At 45.3% G+C, this 20,652-nt stretch overlaps 3 protein-coding genes across 3 annotated transcripts; 1 reads left to right on the forward strand and 2 right to left on the reverse strand.

Annotated features, from left to right (window-relative positions):
* Positions 1–2,719: 2,719 nt before the first annotated feature.
* PAAG_05124 (endoplasmic reticulum mannosyl-oligosaccharide 1,2-alpha-mannosidase) lies at positions 2,720–4,504 on the reverse strand (the record flags this gene model as incomplete). Its single annotated transcript, XM_002792942.1, has 1 exon — positions 2,720–4,504. One exon carries the CDS (start codon positions 4,502–4,504, stop codon positions 2,720–2,722), a length of 1,785 nt encoding a protein of 594 aa, XP_002792988.1.
* A 4,565-nt stretch (positions 4,505–9,069) lies between these two features.
* Positions 9,070–10,639, forward strand: PAAG_05125 (casein kinase I; the record flags this gene model as incomplete). The annotated part of the gene is made up of 4 exons (XM_002792943.2): positions 9,070–9,081; positions 9,253–9,325; positions 9,382–10,405; positions 10,537–10,639. 4 exons carry the CDS (start codon positions 9,070–9,072, stop codon positions 10,637–10,639), a joined length of 1,212 nt encoding a protein of 403 aa, XP_002792989.1.
* Positions 10,640–14,270: 3,631 nt separating this feature from the next.
* On the reverse strand, positions 14,271–19,030 carry PAAG_05127 (kelch-domain-containing protein; the record flags this gene model as incomplete). The annotated part of the gene is made up of 4 exons (XM_015845477.1): positions 14,271–17,826; positions 17,878–18,160; positions 18,231–18,630; positions 18,776–19,030. 4 exons carry the CDS (start codon positions 19,028–19,030, stop codon positions 14,271–14,273), a joined length of 4,494 nt encoding a protein of 1,497 aa, XP_015699703.1.
* Positions 19,031–20,652: the final 1,622 nt, after the last annotated feature.

Consider the following 20,652-nt stretch of genomic DNA (forward strand, 5'->3'; position numbering starts at 1 on the left):
ACTATCGAATTGGATCCTAATGTCAAAATTCAGACCTAGGAATGTGCTGAAGTATTTCTCATGACAGTACTCCAGGCAACCATAATCAATGGCAGCCGAATCGACGGCCTCATCTGGCTCAAAACGAGATTTGAGGGAAGATCGAAAAAGGCATAAGGGAAAAAGAACACGGCTGCTACAAGAAGTACTACCCACTTGATTAGCACTTTGTCAAATTGTCACCCAGAATAGAACAAGCAAAGCCAAAAGAAAAGAGAATAGATTAAAAAAGGGATACCCTTACGGCACAAGTTATACTGAGAACCAGCCAAGTTGAGATCCTCCGTCTACTTTTCAACCTTTGCATTCCCAATATTTCTCCTGTCAAGAAACGCGGCAAAGAGGAGTGACATAATTTGAATTAACCGGAGATCCATTCTCTGGAGAGTGTTCTTCTCATCAACATGGCTGAAATCCACCATTTTCCCGACCCCTTCGGCATCATGGCACAGGTGTTGGCCAAGTTGCTCGGAGACCAAGATTCCAAACAGACTTAGGAAAGGAAATCGGACAAAGTTTCCAAAAATTACGTTTGTAAAAGCATTGAACACCTTGAGCACTCGGTATTATATAGCTAAACCCTAGAACCTGTGCCCGCCAAAATTGCCACCGTAGGGTTGCCAGCCGCAACCAAAACCTGAAAAACTTGGGGTTACTCCCTGCAAATCTCCAATGACGCCAGAGTCCAACCCTCATTGGCCGTAAAAGGCTCTAACATCATCCAAATAATATAGCGCCCCAGCTAGCAACGGCCGAAAATCCCCTCATTTCTCCATGGTTGGCTATCCCGAGCCCAACTGGAAGATTCCCCGGCTGTGAACAACCATAAATGCCCGGGGTTTCACAGCTCGCTGGGTTCAGGTGAGTTTAAAGTTAGGTTTGGTGGAGATAAGCTATGTTTAGCGTCTTGGCGTTCCAGCCTTCGATTATGGTTGAGGCTTAAATCCACCTCACACAAACGTCGGATACATCATACATTCAATTAACTCTCAACTTGTCTCTGGAGTGCAATAATGACTTGAAGGGAGAGATGCATTTTAACACCCTTTGAAACTCCAGTTCCCATCTGTGCTGTGTAGGCTGATACATCCACAAATAAATACTCTGCGCGACAGTCCCAGCCAACTTCGATTTTCGCTATCAAGCTGGAGTTTGCTGTAGAATACGATACCTTCATAAAGCTAGATGATCTGTGTCTAGATTATGAATCGACACTTGCGGAGAGGACCCCACAAGCCATGGAAATGGTGTCACTGCTGGCCATGAAGTTATTAGTTCAGAACGTTTAGAGCCCCCTCCATGACGAATACTGTGCTACGGCTTCGGCGTTCCAGTTTGTTTTTGGCCTCCAGGTTCATAGAACTGCTGCTGAATCTCTAGTTTCCTGTAATACCTTTGGATACGTGAATTTGCTAACACAATATGGCACTGCCCATGAAAGAGTGTCTAGTACCACAAACAGTAGCAAAAAGTCAAGGAGGACGAAATTGGTCGTTATTCACACTTATCATCCGGCGCGAAGGTGTTTGGAGGAATTCTCGGACCTTTTCACGAGATGAAAATCAATCGGCTACTGACCCCGCAACCATATGGAATTAGTCAGTTTTCAATGGCGTATTATGCCATGTAGATCTTTCCAGTATTCCCGTTCGCCCCGATACGATGTCTAGACTCCATGTCTCACTTCTAACCATTGCAAGTCACGTATTCCTCCCCGCCTTTGCCCTGGCGACCAGGAAGCTGTATCAAATTATGCCTACGCTTACTGTTTAAATGGCTGCCGTAATTCCCTCACTAATATTATTTTGTGATTCAGTTTTCTATTTGCAGATTTTCATTTCCCATTGCTATATATTCGACAATTTGATTGATAAAAAATGATATCATAATCTCAACCCCCCCCTTTTTTTTTTTTGGTCGTTGCTCTTATGTTACATGAATAACTAAATATCAAAGTATTTACATCCTAAATTATCGACCGCAAAAGCTTTCACCTACGGCCATTATTGGCAGAAGATTTCATTATTATTGTTAGTCAGTGCTATCCGATTACTTGACGCTGGGGTATGTATAAATAACGAAAATAGTCCTGTATTTTACATTTGTTCTGACTATGATGTGCTAAACAACTCAAGAATGAAGGACTTTTCTGCAGTCATTCAGATTCAAATTCATGCTGTTTTCACTGCGTGAAGAACAATGGCTCATGCCTTTCTGTAAGTTTGATTCAAGAAGATGTTGTAGTGATACTGACTCAGGTAGATGTCAATTCAGCACAGAGTCAGGCTCTCAAACCTTCAGATGCTGGTAGACTCTTGTTAGCACAGAGAAGGTCTCATTGACCTAACTTCAAAGAAAAGCACAAAAGTGAGTCTCTACTTCTAAGAAGGAGATAGTTGACACTGCCTCTGAAAGAACCACAGAGACTGTATGAATGCTGAAGCAACAATACCACCTCCCGTCATGCATATCATACGTCAAAGTGGTTACCGGAATAACAGGATGCATAGCAAGTGAATTGATTAAGTGCGGGTGGTTCTAATATTTCTGGGAATTCCCAGCGCAAGCAAACATCTCCACAGTAACTTTTCCAGAAACCCTAAAACATTCGAGAACTTTGAATTCCTTTTTCCCTAACCTGCGTCATTCTAGATAAATGAAATACACTCAAATATTTCAATCAGGGTCTGGGTATTCTAAACGGATGCGCCTCTGTATTAAACACAAATTCATCCAGACTGATCAAGTCTGGTTCGCTGAAGATCAAATAAAAATATTTGAGAGTTTCTCCAAACCAAAAACTCTCCATACTATCCTCTTTCCCCAGTTCTGGCTGCATCACATCTCTCAATGAGGCGTTCGCTAGATCTGTATGCGTGTGCTTCTCAATTGCTTGGAACATCTCCCAAGCGGTGTCCTGAAGCTTCCGATCACCAGTGATACGATAGAGGTAAAAAACACTCTCGATAGCTTCCGGGCGAAGCCTGTAGTGTCCGTCGCGTACTGACGTGAAGCCTATGTGTTTTGAGCCGTGGTCAGATATCCATTCTTTCAAGTCGAATTTGCAGTCGAAAGGTGACTTGCATGCCTCCATGCGGAAAATTTCGGGCATAAGGCCAGTGGGAGTATTTTGGTAAGTCCAAATACAGCCATCAGTAAGTTTACGACCAATTTTTATGTGGGTTTCGTTGGAGAGAAGACGCCCTCCCAGTGCTAGTGTGCCCCCAAGGTAACAAGTAAGGTGCTGGCCTTCTGCATGAAGGGAGGCGGACGATGGATCTTGAGCTTTTGTTTCACCGGAGATGAGAATGTCAGCATTATCGGGAACCATGGGCCGGAAAAAGAGGTATTGCATCGCAGTGTCCATGGCGTTTCGGTATAGTCTTCCATATTGAGAAGCTGCTTGTGTCCCACCAAGCAATGCATACATCTTCGGAAGGTATTCGTAGGCGGAATCAGCCATAGCTCCTAGGTTGAAGGTCGAATCATTTGTGAAGTCAGCAGAAAGAGGACTGCAGCCTACAGGCCATAGACCTGGTAATTTCGTTTTGTTTTGCTGCTTGTCCAAAACATTGGTTATACGCTGGATGGCATCGAACCACCGCATGTCACCTGTTAGCTGGGACAAGCGTGTGAGTTCCATACTCGACGATGCCACCTCCGCGATAATACCTTCCTTGGCGGGGTATTGTTTTTTCCCTTTCACCGCTTTCTGAGGGCTCCACCGGGTTACAGGCATCCGATTTGGCGTATCAAACGATGCATATATCATATCCCCAAGCTCGACAGCTTTATCAAGCAACCTCCCATCTTTGCATTCGGTCAGGTCATAAGCCGAGAGGAATCCCCCCAGATATCTGATTGTTGTTTCAAAAACATTGATAGTCTCTAGACTCGTTTTTGCTGGGTTGAAGTCGATAGAGACCGCCGCCGTGACGGCTTCTTCGAATTCAGCTTTCAATCCCATGATCCAAAGAGTGTCCAAACTGTCAACGAGTGTTGCTCCCCAACCCCCGAGAGTATCTTTCGAGGTTCCGGTCATTGGTGCAAGCTCATCACTGAGCCATGCGTTTTGCTTATAAGAAGTCCAGCCTCGCTGGAATACTTTCTTCACTTCTTCTTGTCGCCGAGCCAGCAGCGCAGAGGTTTCAGACGGAGAAGCTTCAAACGCATGTTGAATTTGTGGCAGAGGAGATGGTCGTTCACTCGGAAGCTGAATAAAAGAACTGACAGTGTGCTTAACGGGAATATTCCTCCATTTAAAGCGATTGTGATTAGGTGGTATATATGTCGGTGATGGATTATGACACGAATGTGTTTGCACCCATGTCTCTTTGACGGAGGGATCAGTTATTACTTCTACATGCAGTGTCGGTGGTTCGGGTGAGGTGCGGTAATAGAGGTAGAAAAGAAAAACCAAAAAGATAGCGAGAATTCCATACCGTGATCTCCTCCGAAATATCATGATTGTGTGAGGAGTTGTGACAGAAAAACACCCGCCAGAGGGAAGCGGGGTTGGAGAAAATTTATCAAGTTGATACGGTAGCTGGCATGTCAGCTCAGCCTCATGGTCCCCTTGCTGTGGACAGACAGCGAGAGAATCGACACAGCCAGACAACCTAATAACAACATGAAGCAAAAAGAGCGTAACCAGCAATTAATAAAGAGACTGGAGGACATGCATTTCGATGTTCTGAGAAAGCGAGGATGTTGCTCGCCCCTATCAGATTCAAACGAACGCTGAAGCCCTGGCACCACATTTGGGTTTGGCGGTGCCAAAGGAAAGCGCTGTAATAGAAAGGTAGTTACGAAGTTCCGAGCAGAGATTGCTCAGGGGAAAGAAACTAACTACAAAGGATGTTAGTTAGGGAATTAATAACTAGTTAAAGAAATACATAGCAGTAAGTGTCGACCTAGCCAGGTCGGTTCAAGCGCTTTCGGAGTCTTAACGATAGAATATATAGCGGGGTCCCCAGCACAGTTCCTAGGCAATGAAACACGTTTATCCGTATGATATTACGCTTTCACCGCCGGAAAGAAAACTCAGAACGGGGTAAACAGGATTCGCATAGGAAGTCCAAAAAGACTCCGAGAAACGGCGGTTCTTGCGCACGTCGTTTCCAGAAACTGGGATTTGTCTCCTAGCATGTGTCGATACGGAAAACCCAGGACTGAGGTGCGCCAGAAATGTTTAAAAACAAGGGAGCTACAGGAAGACTTTACCTTTTTCTTTCCCCTGAGAGGCGCCGTGCTGAGTTGTGTTTTGACATTTGCTGACGCTGCGCCATGCTGCACGTGATCATAGATAGCGAACGAATTGGGGATCAACGAAAAGATGTAAGTTGTTAACGTAGTCCAATCACCCACCCAAATCTATCCACATTCATCAAATCATTTAAGATGCCCAAATCAAAAGATCAAGATTCTAATTTGAAAGGGAGGTTTTTCTTAGCTATTGAAGCCTATAAAAATAAAAATAAAACCACATCTATTAGAGCTGCTGCTAAGATATACGATGTCTCTTAAACTCGATCTTTCACAATTGAATCACAGAAGTCAGAAACACACTTAAATGCTCAACTTTCTAATAGAAAGTTATCCTCTACAGAAGAAGAATCTCTAGTTCAATGAATAATCTTAGTGAATGAGAGAGATCAGCCTTTCTGAGTTGAAAATGTATGAAATATGACAGATTAAACTACTCTCAGATTACAGCTACTGTGAGTGAATGCTGAGTTTAATAGATTCATTAAGTGTTATGAGGATCTAAACACTAGATTTTCATATAAATACAACTATAAGTTAGCCTTATATGAAGATTCTAAGATTATATGAGAGTGATTTCAATAAGTAAAGAATACTATAGAGAGGAATGACATTGTGAATGAAATATCTACAACCTTTGGTTAAGACTTTCAAATGAGAGATTATCAACCGACACTTCCGTCACGTGATCTTTTTTCCAACCCGTATTCTCGTAGCGGGCAAACTCTGCAATCAACCAAGCTTGCCATTCTGTCACAATTATTGTCCAGATCTTATGAAAATTGAATACCTTATCAGGTTCTATGAGAGCTTTTGACTGAGGGTATTTTTGATTCAAATTTCGAGGAATTGGCTGAGTTTTTGAGAATGGTTGATTCTTCTGTTAACTAAGTACTATTAGATTATTAAGACTTCAGCTTCAATCAATTTTTATAGATTTATATATCAGTTCATTTATGCAAATTAGTTATTCAGTCTACAAATAAAAGTGAAGTGCAGAATATCAAATAATCATGTAGCTTCTTGAATTGAAAAGATTTCTTTCTTTTGAATAGCACAAAATCATGAGTTAAATTCTTTTCTCTATTTCCATAAAGTTTCTTGCATTCAATGTGAATTAAGGCATTCTGACATAGAGAAGTGAGCGGATTAGAAAATTAAAGGTATGTTGCTTTGGATAACCCCACTCTCTTGGGTGACCCACTTGCTTGTGGATTAAGCTATTATTAACTACTAACAATCTCATCACCGATCAAAGCAAAAAGGAAACTCGCTTTACCATGAAACATGAAGCGAAAAGTAGTTAAACCATGTTTGATAGTTCAGATTGCCACCCAGCCGCAGCGCTTCTTGGCTGATAATTGAGTTTCCCAAGATAATAGTAAATAAACAAATAAATAAATAAACAAATAAATAAAAAGGTGAAGAAGAAGAAGAAGAAGAAGAAGAAGAAATTAATTCGCGGGCGCGGTGAACATGTCCGTTACTGAGTTCGATTCCTGTGCAGAAAATCCAAGGATTAGTTATATCTATGCGGCTAGCTAGCTTCGGTGTCACGATTCCTCCTGACATCCCGCCCTGAATGAGCGGGGTATTCTGTCACGAAAGATTTCCGTATTTAGTCAACAGACGAACGATCCAATGGTGTCACGATCTCCACTAAATAATATGAATGTCCTAGTTTGCTGAGTGGTTACAAAGAAAGGCGAAGTCCCTATGATTGAACTTCCAACGTTGGCCAGATCTTCAGGTATCAAATCAATGTTACTATTTATAGAACAACCAGCGCGTAAGAAATGGAAGTGTAGCCGAAAGCGATTTGCTAGGAACACAAAAATGCACTTGTCACTTCGCCATTTGGGCTCTTGGGTGCCGGTTGGCTGCAGGAGGTCTGGGCCGAACCAGTCCGCGGTTGGGCACCAACGAATTGTTTGGGGGGACTGTCGCAACTTGAGTGCTCCATGCACTTACCACGTCCAGACCAATCAATCCTGCTGGGCAGTGAACCGGGTTTCTTGATTTTCCTAGTTAACACGGTTGCCGGCGTTGCGCCCTTTGATTCTCAGCGCTTGGTTGCTGGCAGGCTGAGGCACCTCTTCGGGTTGTTGAGGCTCCGTCCTGGCGCCCGTGACGCGACGACTTAAAACAGCAGAGATCAGAAGCTCCCGTCAAAGTTTGTATTGTATTGTTTCGGGAGATGTTGTATGGTCAAGTCGGCACATTGGCAGTGGTCCGTTGGTGGTTAGCCACTGTATTCCGTGCTCCGTCCTCTATTGCCCTCCATTTAACTGTCTCTGGGGCATCTCTGGCTTATGGCTGGTACAGTATACAGTACACCGCAACTCCCATCGCATAATTTAACCACATTTTTTTGGGCGAAAAGAAGCCTTTTTATCCACTCGATCTTGTTTCTTTTTCCTACGCCAACCAAGGAAGCAGTCTTCCTTTTTCCCAGTTTTCCTTGAAAAATCCGACATGTGGAATCTTCAGTTCTACTATCAACCCCTCTATGATCAGTGTAATATAGCTTTGAACGGAGATCTCCATTGCATATATGAGCTTCGGTGAAATTTATGCCCTGGAAAGTTATAGTTATGTAGGGTTTGTATGTAAAATCAGATGGCGAAAAGCATAGTTATTGAATCGTACGGTAAATACAGGAATACATCCAAAAAATACACGCCCTTTGCTCGCAACAACTTTACGGAGTAATTACCTTGCCTCCAGTGACGACAGCGAGACTGAGAGTCCACGGGTATTTGTCACAGGGCGGGAAAAAGAGGCGGGAAAAGAGGAGCAAGAGCTGTCAGCTGCGTAATAAATTAGGGGCAGGTGGAGGCAAATCACTTGTCCTCCGTAATGTAGTTACTCTGGGAATGACTGGGGGTGGCAGGTAATGGATGTGTGTATATGTATACTCCGTACAGTACTGTACGTTCTAACGTACGATGCTGTACTGGCGCTAAACCCAAAACAGGCTAGACCCGGTGATCCAGTGACCAAGAGCCGCCTTCCCACGCCCAACCTCATCCTTCACCGACATCACCTCAACCAACAACCACAACCACAAACCACAACCTCAACCGCAACCACAACCAGCTCCATCTCTTCCTCTCTTCTCACCATCTCCAACAATCTCTCGCCTTTCAGTTTTTATCGCGAAGGGGTTTTCTTTCAAGACTTTCTTCTCCCCGGAGTCTTTCCTTTCATGCCCTGTGCTCTCTGCTAGACTCCAGGCACCTTTTGAAGCCATCTTGCTCAACGGGCTTCACTTTTGAGGCTCAGGCTCATATTTTTCTAACCCATCCCTGAGTCCCTTTTCGTCAATCAAGCACTTCCCTCTTCCAAATCTTGGGCTCTGTTGTGTGAGTAAAATTGTCCCCATTCCCAATCACGTCCATCTTGGCACGGTCAAATTCATCCTCTGCTGCCCTTCTCTACTTCTTACTGTCAGCAAAACAATCCCTGTCAGCCTTAGCCTTGCCTTTTTCCACCATTGATATGTCAACATTTATACATTCACCCAGAGTAAAGGGTTGACTATTTTCCACTTTACTGACAACCCTTTACTGGCAGATCAAAGTCGGATTCCATCTCTTGACCCTCCGTTAAATCTTTCTCCTTTTCCGTTTAGATATTTCCAAATCGCCTTTCTCGTTGCTGGCATACGCATTTATCTCTCCTTCTACAACCCTGACCCCGCCACACACCTCAAAGCTAAATCCTACGTGAAGTCAGCGTCTAGCTGCCATCGACTCTGCCACGATGACTACTATGGTAAGTAGTGTTCTACTGTGTCTCTGGGTCTTGAGAATCCTACATATCCTTTGCTTGTTGTCTTTTATTCCTCCATTCACATGAATCTTCCCCCACTCCTCGTGAAAGAAATATGGGTCCTTCCAAATTAGAAACCCTTGTCTCATACTTAATACCTTCTTCCTATTGTAGGATCTGCGAGTTGGCAACAAATACCGCATTGGCCGTAAGATTGGCAGCGGTAGTTTTGGTGACATTTATCTCGGTACGTGATTGACTTTTTAATATCACTGGAAATCCATAATCCTCATATTGTTGTAGGCACCAATATCATCTCTGGAGAAGAAATCGCTATCAAACTCGAGAGTGTCAAGGCCAAACATCCACAGCTTGAGTATGAGGCCCGCGTCTACAAATCTCTTGCCGGTGGTGTCGGAATTCCATTTGTTCGCTGGTTCGGAACTGAATGTGACTACAATGCCATGGTTATCGACCTTCTCGGCCCCAGCCTGGAGGATCTGTTCAACTTCTGCAACCGCAAGTTCTCACTGAAAACGGTGCTCCTCCTGGCTGATCAACTCATCTCTCGCATTGAATATATACATGCCAAATCCTTTATTCATCGCGATATCAAACCTGACAACTTCCTCATGGGCATTGGGAAACGCGGGAACCAGGTCAATGTCATTGATTTCGGCCTTGCTAAAAAATATCGTGATCCCAAAACTCATTTCCACATTCCATATCGCGAAAACAAAAACCTGACTGGTACTGCCCGTTACGCCAGTATCAACACTCACCTGGGCGTTGAACAATCTCGTCGTGATGATATGGAATCTCTTGGTTACGTCATGCTCTATTTTTGCCGTGGATCTCTCCCCTGGCAAGGACTCAAGGCCGCTACTAAGAAGCAGAAATACGATCGCATTATGGAAAAGAAGATGACCACTCCAACTGAGGTTCTCTGCCGTGGCTTCCCCAATGAATTTTCCGTCTATCTGAACTACACCCGGTCTCTCCGATTTGATGATAAGCCGGACTACTCTTACCTGCGAAAGATTTTCCGCGACTTGTTTGTTCGCGAGTCCTTCCAATACGACTATGTCTTTGATTGGACAGTTTACAAGTATCAGAAGAACGCTCAGGCCATTGCTCAGGCTACTGGAAATCAGGGTGCAGATGAAGAGGAAAAGCCTCGCCGCCAAGTTAATGCTGTTCAAAATGCACAGGCACAGCCTAAACCATCCCCTCTTGCTGCCCCCCGTCGCAAACTGGCTGAGCGTGTTCCAAGCGGGACTGTCGATACCCCCGATACTAATCGCGCTGTTGGGGGGAGTGATCGGATGTGAGTATCTGCAATATCCATATTCTCTAAGGGGAAATATTTTAGTCCTGTCCTGTGCGCTTTGATATCATGCTAGGTTGTGGAGGATTTTGGTTCAAGAATCTGACTAATCTCATAGTCTTCGGCGTTAGGCTTCGTTCTGCTTCTAAAGGTGCTAATGCAAATGCTGGCTACTCTGGCGCTGCATATCATCGTTCGAAGCGGGATGATGGTACTGGTGCTAATTGGTACTAAATTTGCGATTAAATGGTGGCTTCTTCGTCCTCATCGCATATCTTATTTCGAAACCTCAGCAATTTTTTCGTGGTTGATAATGTGTCCCGTCACCTGCATCCATCCACTAAATTCTGAGCGTTTTCTTGTTCTGAAATGCCTCCATTTCTTATGGTGTGTGTTTAGCCTTCTGCTCAGTCATTTTCGCTTTCTCGACTCGCCATCGATTTTATAAGTTTATGGATATCGTCACTTTGGTGCTGGGCCTTGTCGCATCCAAACTTTTGAACGAACACCTTGCACCGACGAACCTCAGCCTTCTTGTCGAGAAACACAACTTATACATTTACGGAATAACTGATGCAGGCTTCAGGACATATTAGGCACCTTCCTTGATATTCTTCGGTTGCTTTTCACTTTTCAAAGGATTTTTACTTTGCTCAACCCTGGAGTCAAGGAGGTGGGGTGTGCTCTTTAATGGATATCCCAGCCAACTGCCAACAATACGCTTGAATCAGCCTATGGTATTCTGGGAATCCGAATTGATGCACTAAGCCTCTCTCACTTTCATTTATCCCTTTTTTTAGCCCAAATTGTCTGCATTATAAGTTTGTCATATGCTTTTCCATATTGCGATGAATTGTGTACGTTTGACGAAAACGAAAGGGGACGAGTCGATTTTAACGGAAACGAAGAGGTTTTATGTCAGAAAATAATGGATACGATTCTGCCCGCCCCTTGGCCAAACCGTGGTCGAGTTGGATGCTGTTAATTTTTTCCTTCGACATATCAACTTAGGCTGAGCGAAATCTCCCGCTATTAAAGCCTCTTCTATTGGAGAACACGGTGACGGACTTATTTATGGCTAGGGTCGCTTCCGGGGTGGTCTTTCGTCAAATATGCTAATTTGTGTTTTGTTACTCCTTTTTCAACTTTGCGCTTGAATAGTTTATTTTCAACTACTGCAGTTTTGAGGTGGTGATGATGGCCGAGGTAATGAATAGTGGTTAGTAGAAGATTAAGGGGTCGGTAGTAATGTTGGGATGCTCACGCGCCTGGGGATGTTATGGCGGCCAGAAGAAGACTTTTTTTCCTTCTCTCTGACCCCTCTTTGTGTTTGATCCGTTACTTATCTTCTTGTCCCTCTTATTCACAAGTCTGTTAGTAATCCACAACGTTATTTATTTTTTTTTCTCTAAATTTTGTGTCATATCTCCTAACCCCTGCTCTTAAGCCTCCGCTCTAACCTTCGTTAATTAACTTCAAACTTTATCCACTACGTAACATTGGAGTGAACAAAATAAATGGGAATGGCTCCATGTTGGTCCCGACGCAATTTTGACCTCCAGGGACAAATTTTTCGAGGTAAATGTAACTGGGAATTCTGCCCTATCCAGACGGCTCCGAAAACACCATATTGCTCAACATTCTTTCAATGAAGTGTGTGCTCGAATACAGACGTATATGGAGGACAGCCAGCTTCTTACCGGGCCCCCTTTTATAAAGCTAGAGATATCGGAAATCAAACGATGGAGAAAAAGTCTTTCAATAATCCAGCATCTAGCATTTTAAAATTATACTGCAGATCTTGAGGAAGGTTTAATTGCCGCTGCAACAAGTCTGCATGGATAGACTGCACCGAACTCACGAGATTGTACGCCGTAGTGCGATGTGTACGATCGATATCTAGATCAATACTTAGCTACAAATCTCAAATCTCCATTTCCCGGTGAGGCTCACTTTTCATTTTTTTTGCCTAGAATCCTGGATAATTCTGTGTTGTGTGAGAGAACAGTGGCTGGACACAGCTTGTGGTTCATCGAGCTTGGTAACATCAGCGTGTTGATGCAGATATCCACCTCGTAAATTTGTTGACGTGCAAGACGGGAAGGCGGTAAACCTCTATGTCCTCGTCCGTTATTGAGAGAGGATTTCCTGACTTCACGCAAAGGGTCCTTAACTATTTATTAACTGAGATACATTTACACGTCTATCACCGTACGTACCTATCCCATGCTATAAACAGACCACCAGAGGCAGCGACGATGCTTGCGAGCATGATCGTCTAAACTACCATCACTCACTTCTTCGTGTAAAACTCTTATGATATGGCCATCTGCAGGGCAAATCCTCTTCCAACACATCAGGAGAAATACTTCGCACCCCGGTAGAAGGTGACATACGGGTGAGGTTACATATAAAAATGCGACGACATCTTTATGATTAAATTTTTGAAAGAAATATCCAACCAAGAAAAGGAGATGGATTGAATGTGGGAATAGCGTTGTTAACGGTGTCATCGGTGTTATGTGGATATGTAAGAAATGGATTGACCTTCCCTAGTTAACTTCAGTGTCAACTTGATGAAATTATCTCGTTTTGATGAAAACATTTATTCCCCGTCGCGAATTCTGCTCCCTCAACAGTTGTGTAGTAGCATCCGCTTGTAACTCTTCCCAACCGTAAAACATCCCGTGTGTCAACAACGAAAGGTAGTGACCAAACAGAAGGAAGTCTGCAAACGATTTGAAAGAAATAAGGGTTGTTCGAACATCTCTATTTCAGGGATGATAGAAAGAAATAAAATATAGATGAAAGGTTGAACAAGGAGTAAAAAGATATCATAAGCAACAAAACTAGCTAAACAAATAACAGAGGGATGAGACGACATATCTACTTCTAGAAACAAATCGGGGGGATATCAGAGTAGAGTTTGAACAAGTTAACAAGAGAGAAAGCAGCAAAAGCAGCAAAGCGAAAGATAGGATATAGGAAGAGTTGAGGAGAGATGTATAAGAAAATATTCAACGACCCTAAACCAGAGGCTGAAGCCAATTAAGATTACATCAAGGGGGAAAAAAAAAAAAAAAAAATCAATTACTGCACATGAAAGGGCAAGTGAAATGAATGTATCCAAGAAATGTTGAAAGAAAACGAGGTACAATCTTAGGAGATGATAAAATAATTTCTGTATCAAAATAAACCTATAGGTATAGGTATATAGATATATATACTATAGGACTATCCATGTCTCCCGTAGAAGATAAATAGAAGGATACAAATATCATAGACATAATGAAGTCTGGAAAGAGAGAAAAGTTCGAAAGAAAAGGGTAAGAACCAGGAGTATCGCGTGCCGTAAGAGCAAAATAACGGAAACAGAGATAGATTATGGAAAGTGCAAGAAAATTGACGTGGAAATAGGTAGGAATACGAAGGTTAAAGAAACATATATCGGTAAAAATTGAAAGAAAATAGGAATAGTAAGAGGAACAAGTGAAAGGTGAGCGTAGGAGGAAAAGTTGATTGCAAAAAATACAATTAAAGGCTTAAACAAGCCAAATCCAGGACAAAGGAATTAGCTAATACCAGTATAAGATTAAAAAAAAAAAAAAAGGAAGGGGGGGGGGGGGGGGGAAAGAGGCCGGGGTAGGAGGTAAGGATATTTTATAGAATCCAGATTCCCGAACAACATCACTTAGTGATTAGAAGACCATCAATGTCTACAATCACTGCTCACCCTTCCACCAAACGCGGAACGAGGAGGTATCTGAACCAACCAGCAGAAGAACCTTCCATACAGCCTGCGTGAATTAGTTTCTTAGTAGAAGAATTTCCCGTTCAGAAACAGATGGAGTCAAATTGCTTCACATCAAATCATGTTATCCTTCGTTGACGCTGTGGGGTCACCGGCTGCGGGTCCTGTCGTTGGTGTTCTAACGGGGGTGCAAGCCCGCTCCTCTTCATCCAATCGTTTCCGCCAATTAGCCAGATTATCGCTCAAGCAGTTCTCACCGTATGTTTCCTTGGTGGGGGTACGATCGAAATCGAACTGGGTGCTTAGTCGGTAATTTCTGTTTGTGTTTTCCCAATGGCTTCGGAGAGCGTCTAGCTCAGTGGCGAGGGAATCGAGTGCGAAGGAACCACGATAGTTTAGGAAGGACTCGTCTTGGGAAGCGTTACTGTCAGCTCTTGGACGGCCGCTGATTATGTTGCTCGACGAGTTGCTGATGGTACGGCTCAATCCGTTGGATTGGGACAGAACTTGTTGGGACTGTCGTCGATAATTCGTAACGGATGATTCGACCTGGTCAAGGAGCATTGTAACTTTCCGTTCCGCATCTAGCGCCCGGGTTTCAAGAAGGGTATTCTCACTTTTAAGCTGCTCTAGGTCCACACGGCTCTTTTCTGTGATGTTAGACAGCTCACTTTTGATGTTTGCTTGCTCGGACCGGCTCTGATCCCTTTCAGCTTGTACAGCGGTGAGGTCTTGCTGTAGTTTTGCCAACTGGGTTTCTAAGTTAGCAACTGAAGTCGAAGTCTTCGACTGAAGTTCAGAGAGAGTTTGATGCAAAGCTGAACGCTCAGCCTCCCATTGAGCTAATGCGTCCGCCGATGGGGTAGATGAAGAATCAGCTTTTTGCAAAGCTGCGTCTAATTCCGTCTGCAGTTTCGAGTTCTGGGATTTATATTTGGAAAGCTCGTCCTTCATCCTCTTCAGCATTTTCTCTGTTCCCTTCACATAATGGACAGCGGATTGGTAATCATTTTCAAGCTGCTCAAGCTTCTCATGGTAAGCTCGATCAGCCTCCTGTTCTCTCGATTCAAATGATAATTTCATTTCTTCGTGCGCTTTTAGACTTGCCTGAAGCTGCTGCTCCAGTTCGCGAAGACGAGCATGCTCAGGGGTTCCGAACCGAGAGCCAGGGGAGTCAAGGAGTGGGGATCGTCTATTATCCGCACTTATACCACGCTCTCCGAGTAGCTCTTTCAGCGCCCCATGTTGTATTGCCAAAGCACTAGTGTCGCGTTGGTGGCTCTCAAGTTGTGCCTTTACTTCTCGGTTCTCATTACTCAACGCTTGGCTCTCTTTCAAAGCTGACTGGAGTTGTCTCCGAAGCTGAAGACCTTCCCGACTAGCCTGTTCTTGGTACTGCTCCAAACCAGCAATCCGCTCCTCTGCTCGTCGAAGTTTCTCAGAGGCCTCATTTGCTGCCTGGCGATTGGTCTTTACAAGCTCATTTGCACGGTCAACTTGCTCCTTCAGAGCCTCCACTCGTTGGTCAGAGAGTGACTTAGAGCCAGTGTCAGAATGATGGGAGGAGGCACGGTCCAGACCGGCCAAGAACGCCGATCTATGACTCTCTGCTTCCCTTGCATGGGTTTCGGCCAATTCTTCAGCATCTTTCAATCGCCGAGCAGCATTTTCGAGTTCCGTCGTCTGCTCCTCATGCTCCGCTCTAAGCTGCAGAAGTTTCCTCTCCAAACCTTCACGGTGTTCACGTTCCTCCTCCAACTGTCTTTCCATAAGCTCAGCTCTAGCTGCGGAAGCGGTGACCGCTTCGCGAAGGGATACAACATCAGTTCCATGACTTTCCAGACGGCTACGGAGATCATCCACATTCTGGGATAATTCATTTTTATCAATTAGAGCGAGCTTAAGAGCACTCTCCGCTTCGGATCGGAGGACAGCCTCTTCTCGGAACGCAGCCTGTAATTGATGGAGCTCGGTCCGCAAACTTTCCAATTCCAGGTTGTTATTCTGCGATTCCATTTCCGAGAGTCTTTTACTCGTTACCTCATGAAGTTCCTCGGCCAACTCTCGTGCTTTCTTCTCATCTTGAAGCTCCAACATCAACGCTTCTGCCTTCGCTTTCATTTCTGATTGTGAGGCAAGAGCAAGGGCTAGCCGTCGACTTATTTCAGCAGATCGATCAGGATTTTTTTCATCAATATCGCGGCCGTTACGATCTGATTGGGGTGTCCCTCGTGGGCTACCTCCCTGGGCAGCAAGTTTAGCTTGGGCATAGACAGCTTCGTTAATGGCAGCGTCCCTTTGATGTTCCGCTTCTGCTACCCGCTTCGACGCAATTGCTGCCTGACGGTCAACAGCAGCTTGCATCTTCGCCAGCTCCGACCGCATGGAAAGGAAAGCCTCGATCAAAGGACGATCTTCTTCTTTAAAGGCGTCTATCGATCGTTGGTCAAGGATAGAAGGATTCGGGGGGTTGATATTATATCCTGCCTTTCGGGCCAATGCTAATTCTGAAGCATACCAAGCATTCCTGGCTTTTGCTGTTTCGAGCTCCTTTATAAGAGCTTCTTGGTGGGGTGTCAGGCGTGGGGAGCGAGGTTCGTCGGTAAAATTTCTGGAATTCCTATAGCTTCTTTGTTCCGACCCCTCAACATTGCCAAGTTTGCCCAGAATGGAGTCATCTACGCTATCTATAGAGTTCTGACGTCTTTGTCGTAGGGAGCGTTGTCTTGCGGGTGTCACTAGTGGGGCAGCTTCTCCGGCTTCCATAGCTCTAGCAGATAGCCGCGAAGAAGATTGCTGGATTGGCGTCCGGCGACCACCAGCAACGGGGCTCAGTTCTCGTCCTGGGCCGGCACCTGCCATCGCATCACGCATCCCAGGTCCTGCTCTATCTCTTTCATTACCAATAGGTCTCTGGTTATCGACAGGTGTGATTCCCCTTTCCCCTTTGGGGGGTTTGTTTCGTGAGCCATGGTTGCCACCAGTGTTGGGGCCCCTTGATGTTGGTGTTGGCGCTTGACCAGGAGGAGGCGGGCCGGCTGGTGCTTGGGCAATTGATGCGCGAGGTAGGCGAGAATTTGGACCGCCAGGGGCAGGACTCGATGCATCAGGCCTCCCAGAAGTGGCACTTTCGCGACCCGACGGCTGCCCACGGCGGTTCTGTAAGTCTGGAGTTGAGTTATTAGCCTCGCGGGATGTACGACCTGATACACCTGGTCGATCTGGTGGGCCCATCTTGCGGGGACCATTGCCCGTTGGAGAAGTGGGACTAGGTTCACTAGGATATCGAATTTTGGAGGTGTCCAAAACATACACTAGGCTCAGCTCCTCTGGATCTCGGGGTGCAGTACTCGGTTCGCCCCCGAGAACTATAATTTGTTTGCCGAATGTGGTCATGCTGTGGCCAGAGCGGGCAGATGGTGATGGTCCCATGTTTTGGAAGGAATACCATCGTCTGGTGGGGATACGGAACGCAGCCAGGTCCGCCAAATCTGCGCCTTCTTCAGTGCGTCCAGAGAAGATATACATGACGTCATTAACTATGGCAGCAGCATGCCCCTCTCTTGCTGCAGGTACCAATCCAACATAGTCTAGCTGTGTCCAGAGATTCGTTCTGGGGTCGTAGCACCAAACGTCATTAAACCATTGTAGCCCATTCGTTCCACCAAACCTACCGAGGTTAGCACTAGCTTTCAATATACCATCATTTGGAGGAACTCACAAGTAAAGTTTATCACTGAAACTGACGATGGTGTGGTTCGTCCGAGCGGGTGGGATTTTTCCTGGGGGTGGTCCACCATCATGACTGTTGCGGATTAAATATTCCCACTTATTTGATGGATTTTGAAGCGCATTCAAATCGAAGGCAACCAAGTCGTTAAAGAAAAAGCCCTCCACCTGGCCACCAAAGATATAAATCTTGGAGCCTATTATATTCAATGTGTGGCCATATCTTCCGGCGGGTCGAGGACCCGGAGGAACAGCGCGAGACCACTGTCGGGATGCTGGAGAGAGATAAGCGATCTGTCTACCAACAAAGTATTTAAACGGCTAATGGAAGACAGAGATGCTCACAAGTATTTAACAGATATAATGTATCGTCCAAAGAATCATTGTCATCTGTTTTTGTATCTCCACCAAACACAATGAACGCATTTCCGACTAGTAAACTTGCGTGGCCAACTCTGGGCCCCGGGCCTTCAGTCACAGGGGTGATAGGGAAGCAGGACATGTTGCCTCCATTGTTTTCTACCATCCACAAATCCCCTTTGGCAGTTGATCCATCAACCAACCCACCCATCATGTAAATATCGCCCTCTTTTGATGCCACACCGTTAACCGCAGCGCCATATCGTGGAAAAGGTCGAAAATTCTGGCTAGGGAAATTCATTCGACGTTGAGACCATGGGAAAAGAGCGGGGTTTGGAACTGGCGATGGTGCGTTGTTTCCATTTTGTATTTGTGTTCGTGGTCCCTAATCAGTGGCAAGTTAGCCATAGCACAGACAATCTTATCTTTTGAAAGTAATAACGATGCTGCGAAACAAGTGTAAAAGCTTATCCCCAAAGATGGCCCAATATCTCCCAGTGCGTCTCTTAAATTAGACAGAAATAACGCACCTGGGATTCTGAGTCGGCTCTATCCCTCCGTGACCTAGATTGTTCAGAACTAGCAGTACCAGTCAGAGAGTTCAACGAGTTGTTCGTGCTCCCAGAGCCTGGGGACTGCACTGGTCCACCATCCCGTGCACCATTGGGGGGTACTGCTGAAGGACCCGAAGCAGTTCCTTCTGAGGTATGAATGGTTCTCGTCGCTGGTGGTAAGCCAGAATTTGCGGCTTGATTGTGTTTTTTTGATTTAAACAGGAATGCCATGGTGAGAGAGGAAAAGCGAGCGTCTCAACGTAAAACGTGGGTGGGAAAGAGGAAAGCTGGAAGTACGTCAAGATGAAAATTAACTGCAAGTGGTAAGTTGGATTGGGGTCATGAATGACAGAAGTGGTCGTGGTCGTGGTCGTGGTCGTGGTCGTCGTCAAAAAACGCGGTCCGTCAGGTAAAAACACAACGAGTCGGTTTCGTTAACTAGGGACGAATCGTGAGGACGAGGATTGTTGCAATTGCGAATTGGAATAGGCTGTTTCGGGAACGAGAGTAATGTGACTGCCACTCCTAAACACCCTCCCCTGTTAGCATATTGTAGACCAGTTCATGGTGGTCAGTCAAAATGTGTACGGAGTAGGAGACTGAGAGGAAGAAAGTCGATGGTTCCCCAAACGATTTTAGGTAGAGGAGGGGGTGGAATGTAACTACCCGAATGAAGTCGACTGTGGGTCGAACTTTTTGAAGAACCCAACCAAGGTTCATCTAAATATCACCCGCGTTCCTGACAGGGCTGGTCCACCCGCAGGTGCACTCGACGATATCAGAAGCGAATGCAAACACTAGGAGCATTCATTGGACTTGGGCTAAGCAGTCAACCGGGATGGCGGCTCTCGCAGTCGGTGGATACACCACTAAATGAGCGATGGGAAACGTCAAGTGGGGAGGGGAGATTGGTTGAGGGCGGAGGAGAACCAAAGCGAGGGTAGTTAAATAATGCAGCCAACAAGGAACGACACGACCACCGCGGGCGCTGCGGGTTCGCGAGAAGGACTCTCTTGTCACGTAGTCATGAGAACTCGCCTGGTTCGAACGGGCTGAGAACTGAACGGCGAGGCAGCCGTGTGCTCGTGCCAGGAACGGCAGGAAATCCAGAATCCGGAATCTGGAATCTGGAAGCTGGAAGCTGGAAGCTGGAAGCTTGTTGGAAGCTGGAATCCGGGACAGAATCAGGATGAAGTTCAAAGCCCAACTCATTTTTCAGGGGCGCCAAGCACACCCCGATCAGGCCTAGTGGCCTGCCGCACAGGCGGTATAGGTACCTCACCCCCGCCAACTCTGCCCGCGTGAACAAGGTACCAGGACCCTCCCTCTGGAGACGCTTTGCACCCCGTGTCGTGTCTGGGCTTTTTTGATAGCTCACGAAAACCAACAATTGCGGAAGAAGAAGAGTCTCAATTTGGCCAGACTCGCGCGGTATCCCATGGAATAGAAAACTCTCTTCCAATCGAGTCAGTCATTCGCCTTTTACTCTCCTAGTCTTGCTGATGTCGATAACATCTTCCGGGTTTAATTGTTAGTTAAATCGTATAACTAAAGCTGGAAACTTTTGACAGTCCTTGGTTAGGTCAGATATCTCCCGAAAGCAACCTGAGAGGTTGAACTTGTCCCACACCTGTCTCTAGCTTTACAGATAATGGATGGCTCTGCTTTCGCCGGAGTGACAAGGAGAAATTAAGGAAAATTCTTTAAATTTAAAATCCCTCAATGTTTTTCTCAGGCCAAGAATGTTCCTTTCTTACTTACTTTCCGTCTCCAGCGGATGTATGTTTGTCTGTACATGTACATGTGCATGCATTCATAGGTACCCCGTGGACACTGCCCACAGCTTACCTACC

The sequence above is a fragment of the Paracoccidioides lutzii genome (assembly GCF_000150705.2).
Source record: "Paracoccidioides lutzii Pb01 unplaced genomic scaffold supercont2.13, whole genome shotgun sequence".
Classification (NCBI taxonomy): Eukaryota; Fungi; Ascomycota; class Eurotiomycetes; order Onygenales; family Ajellomycetaceae; genus Paracoccidioides; species Paracoccidioides lutzii.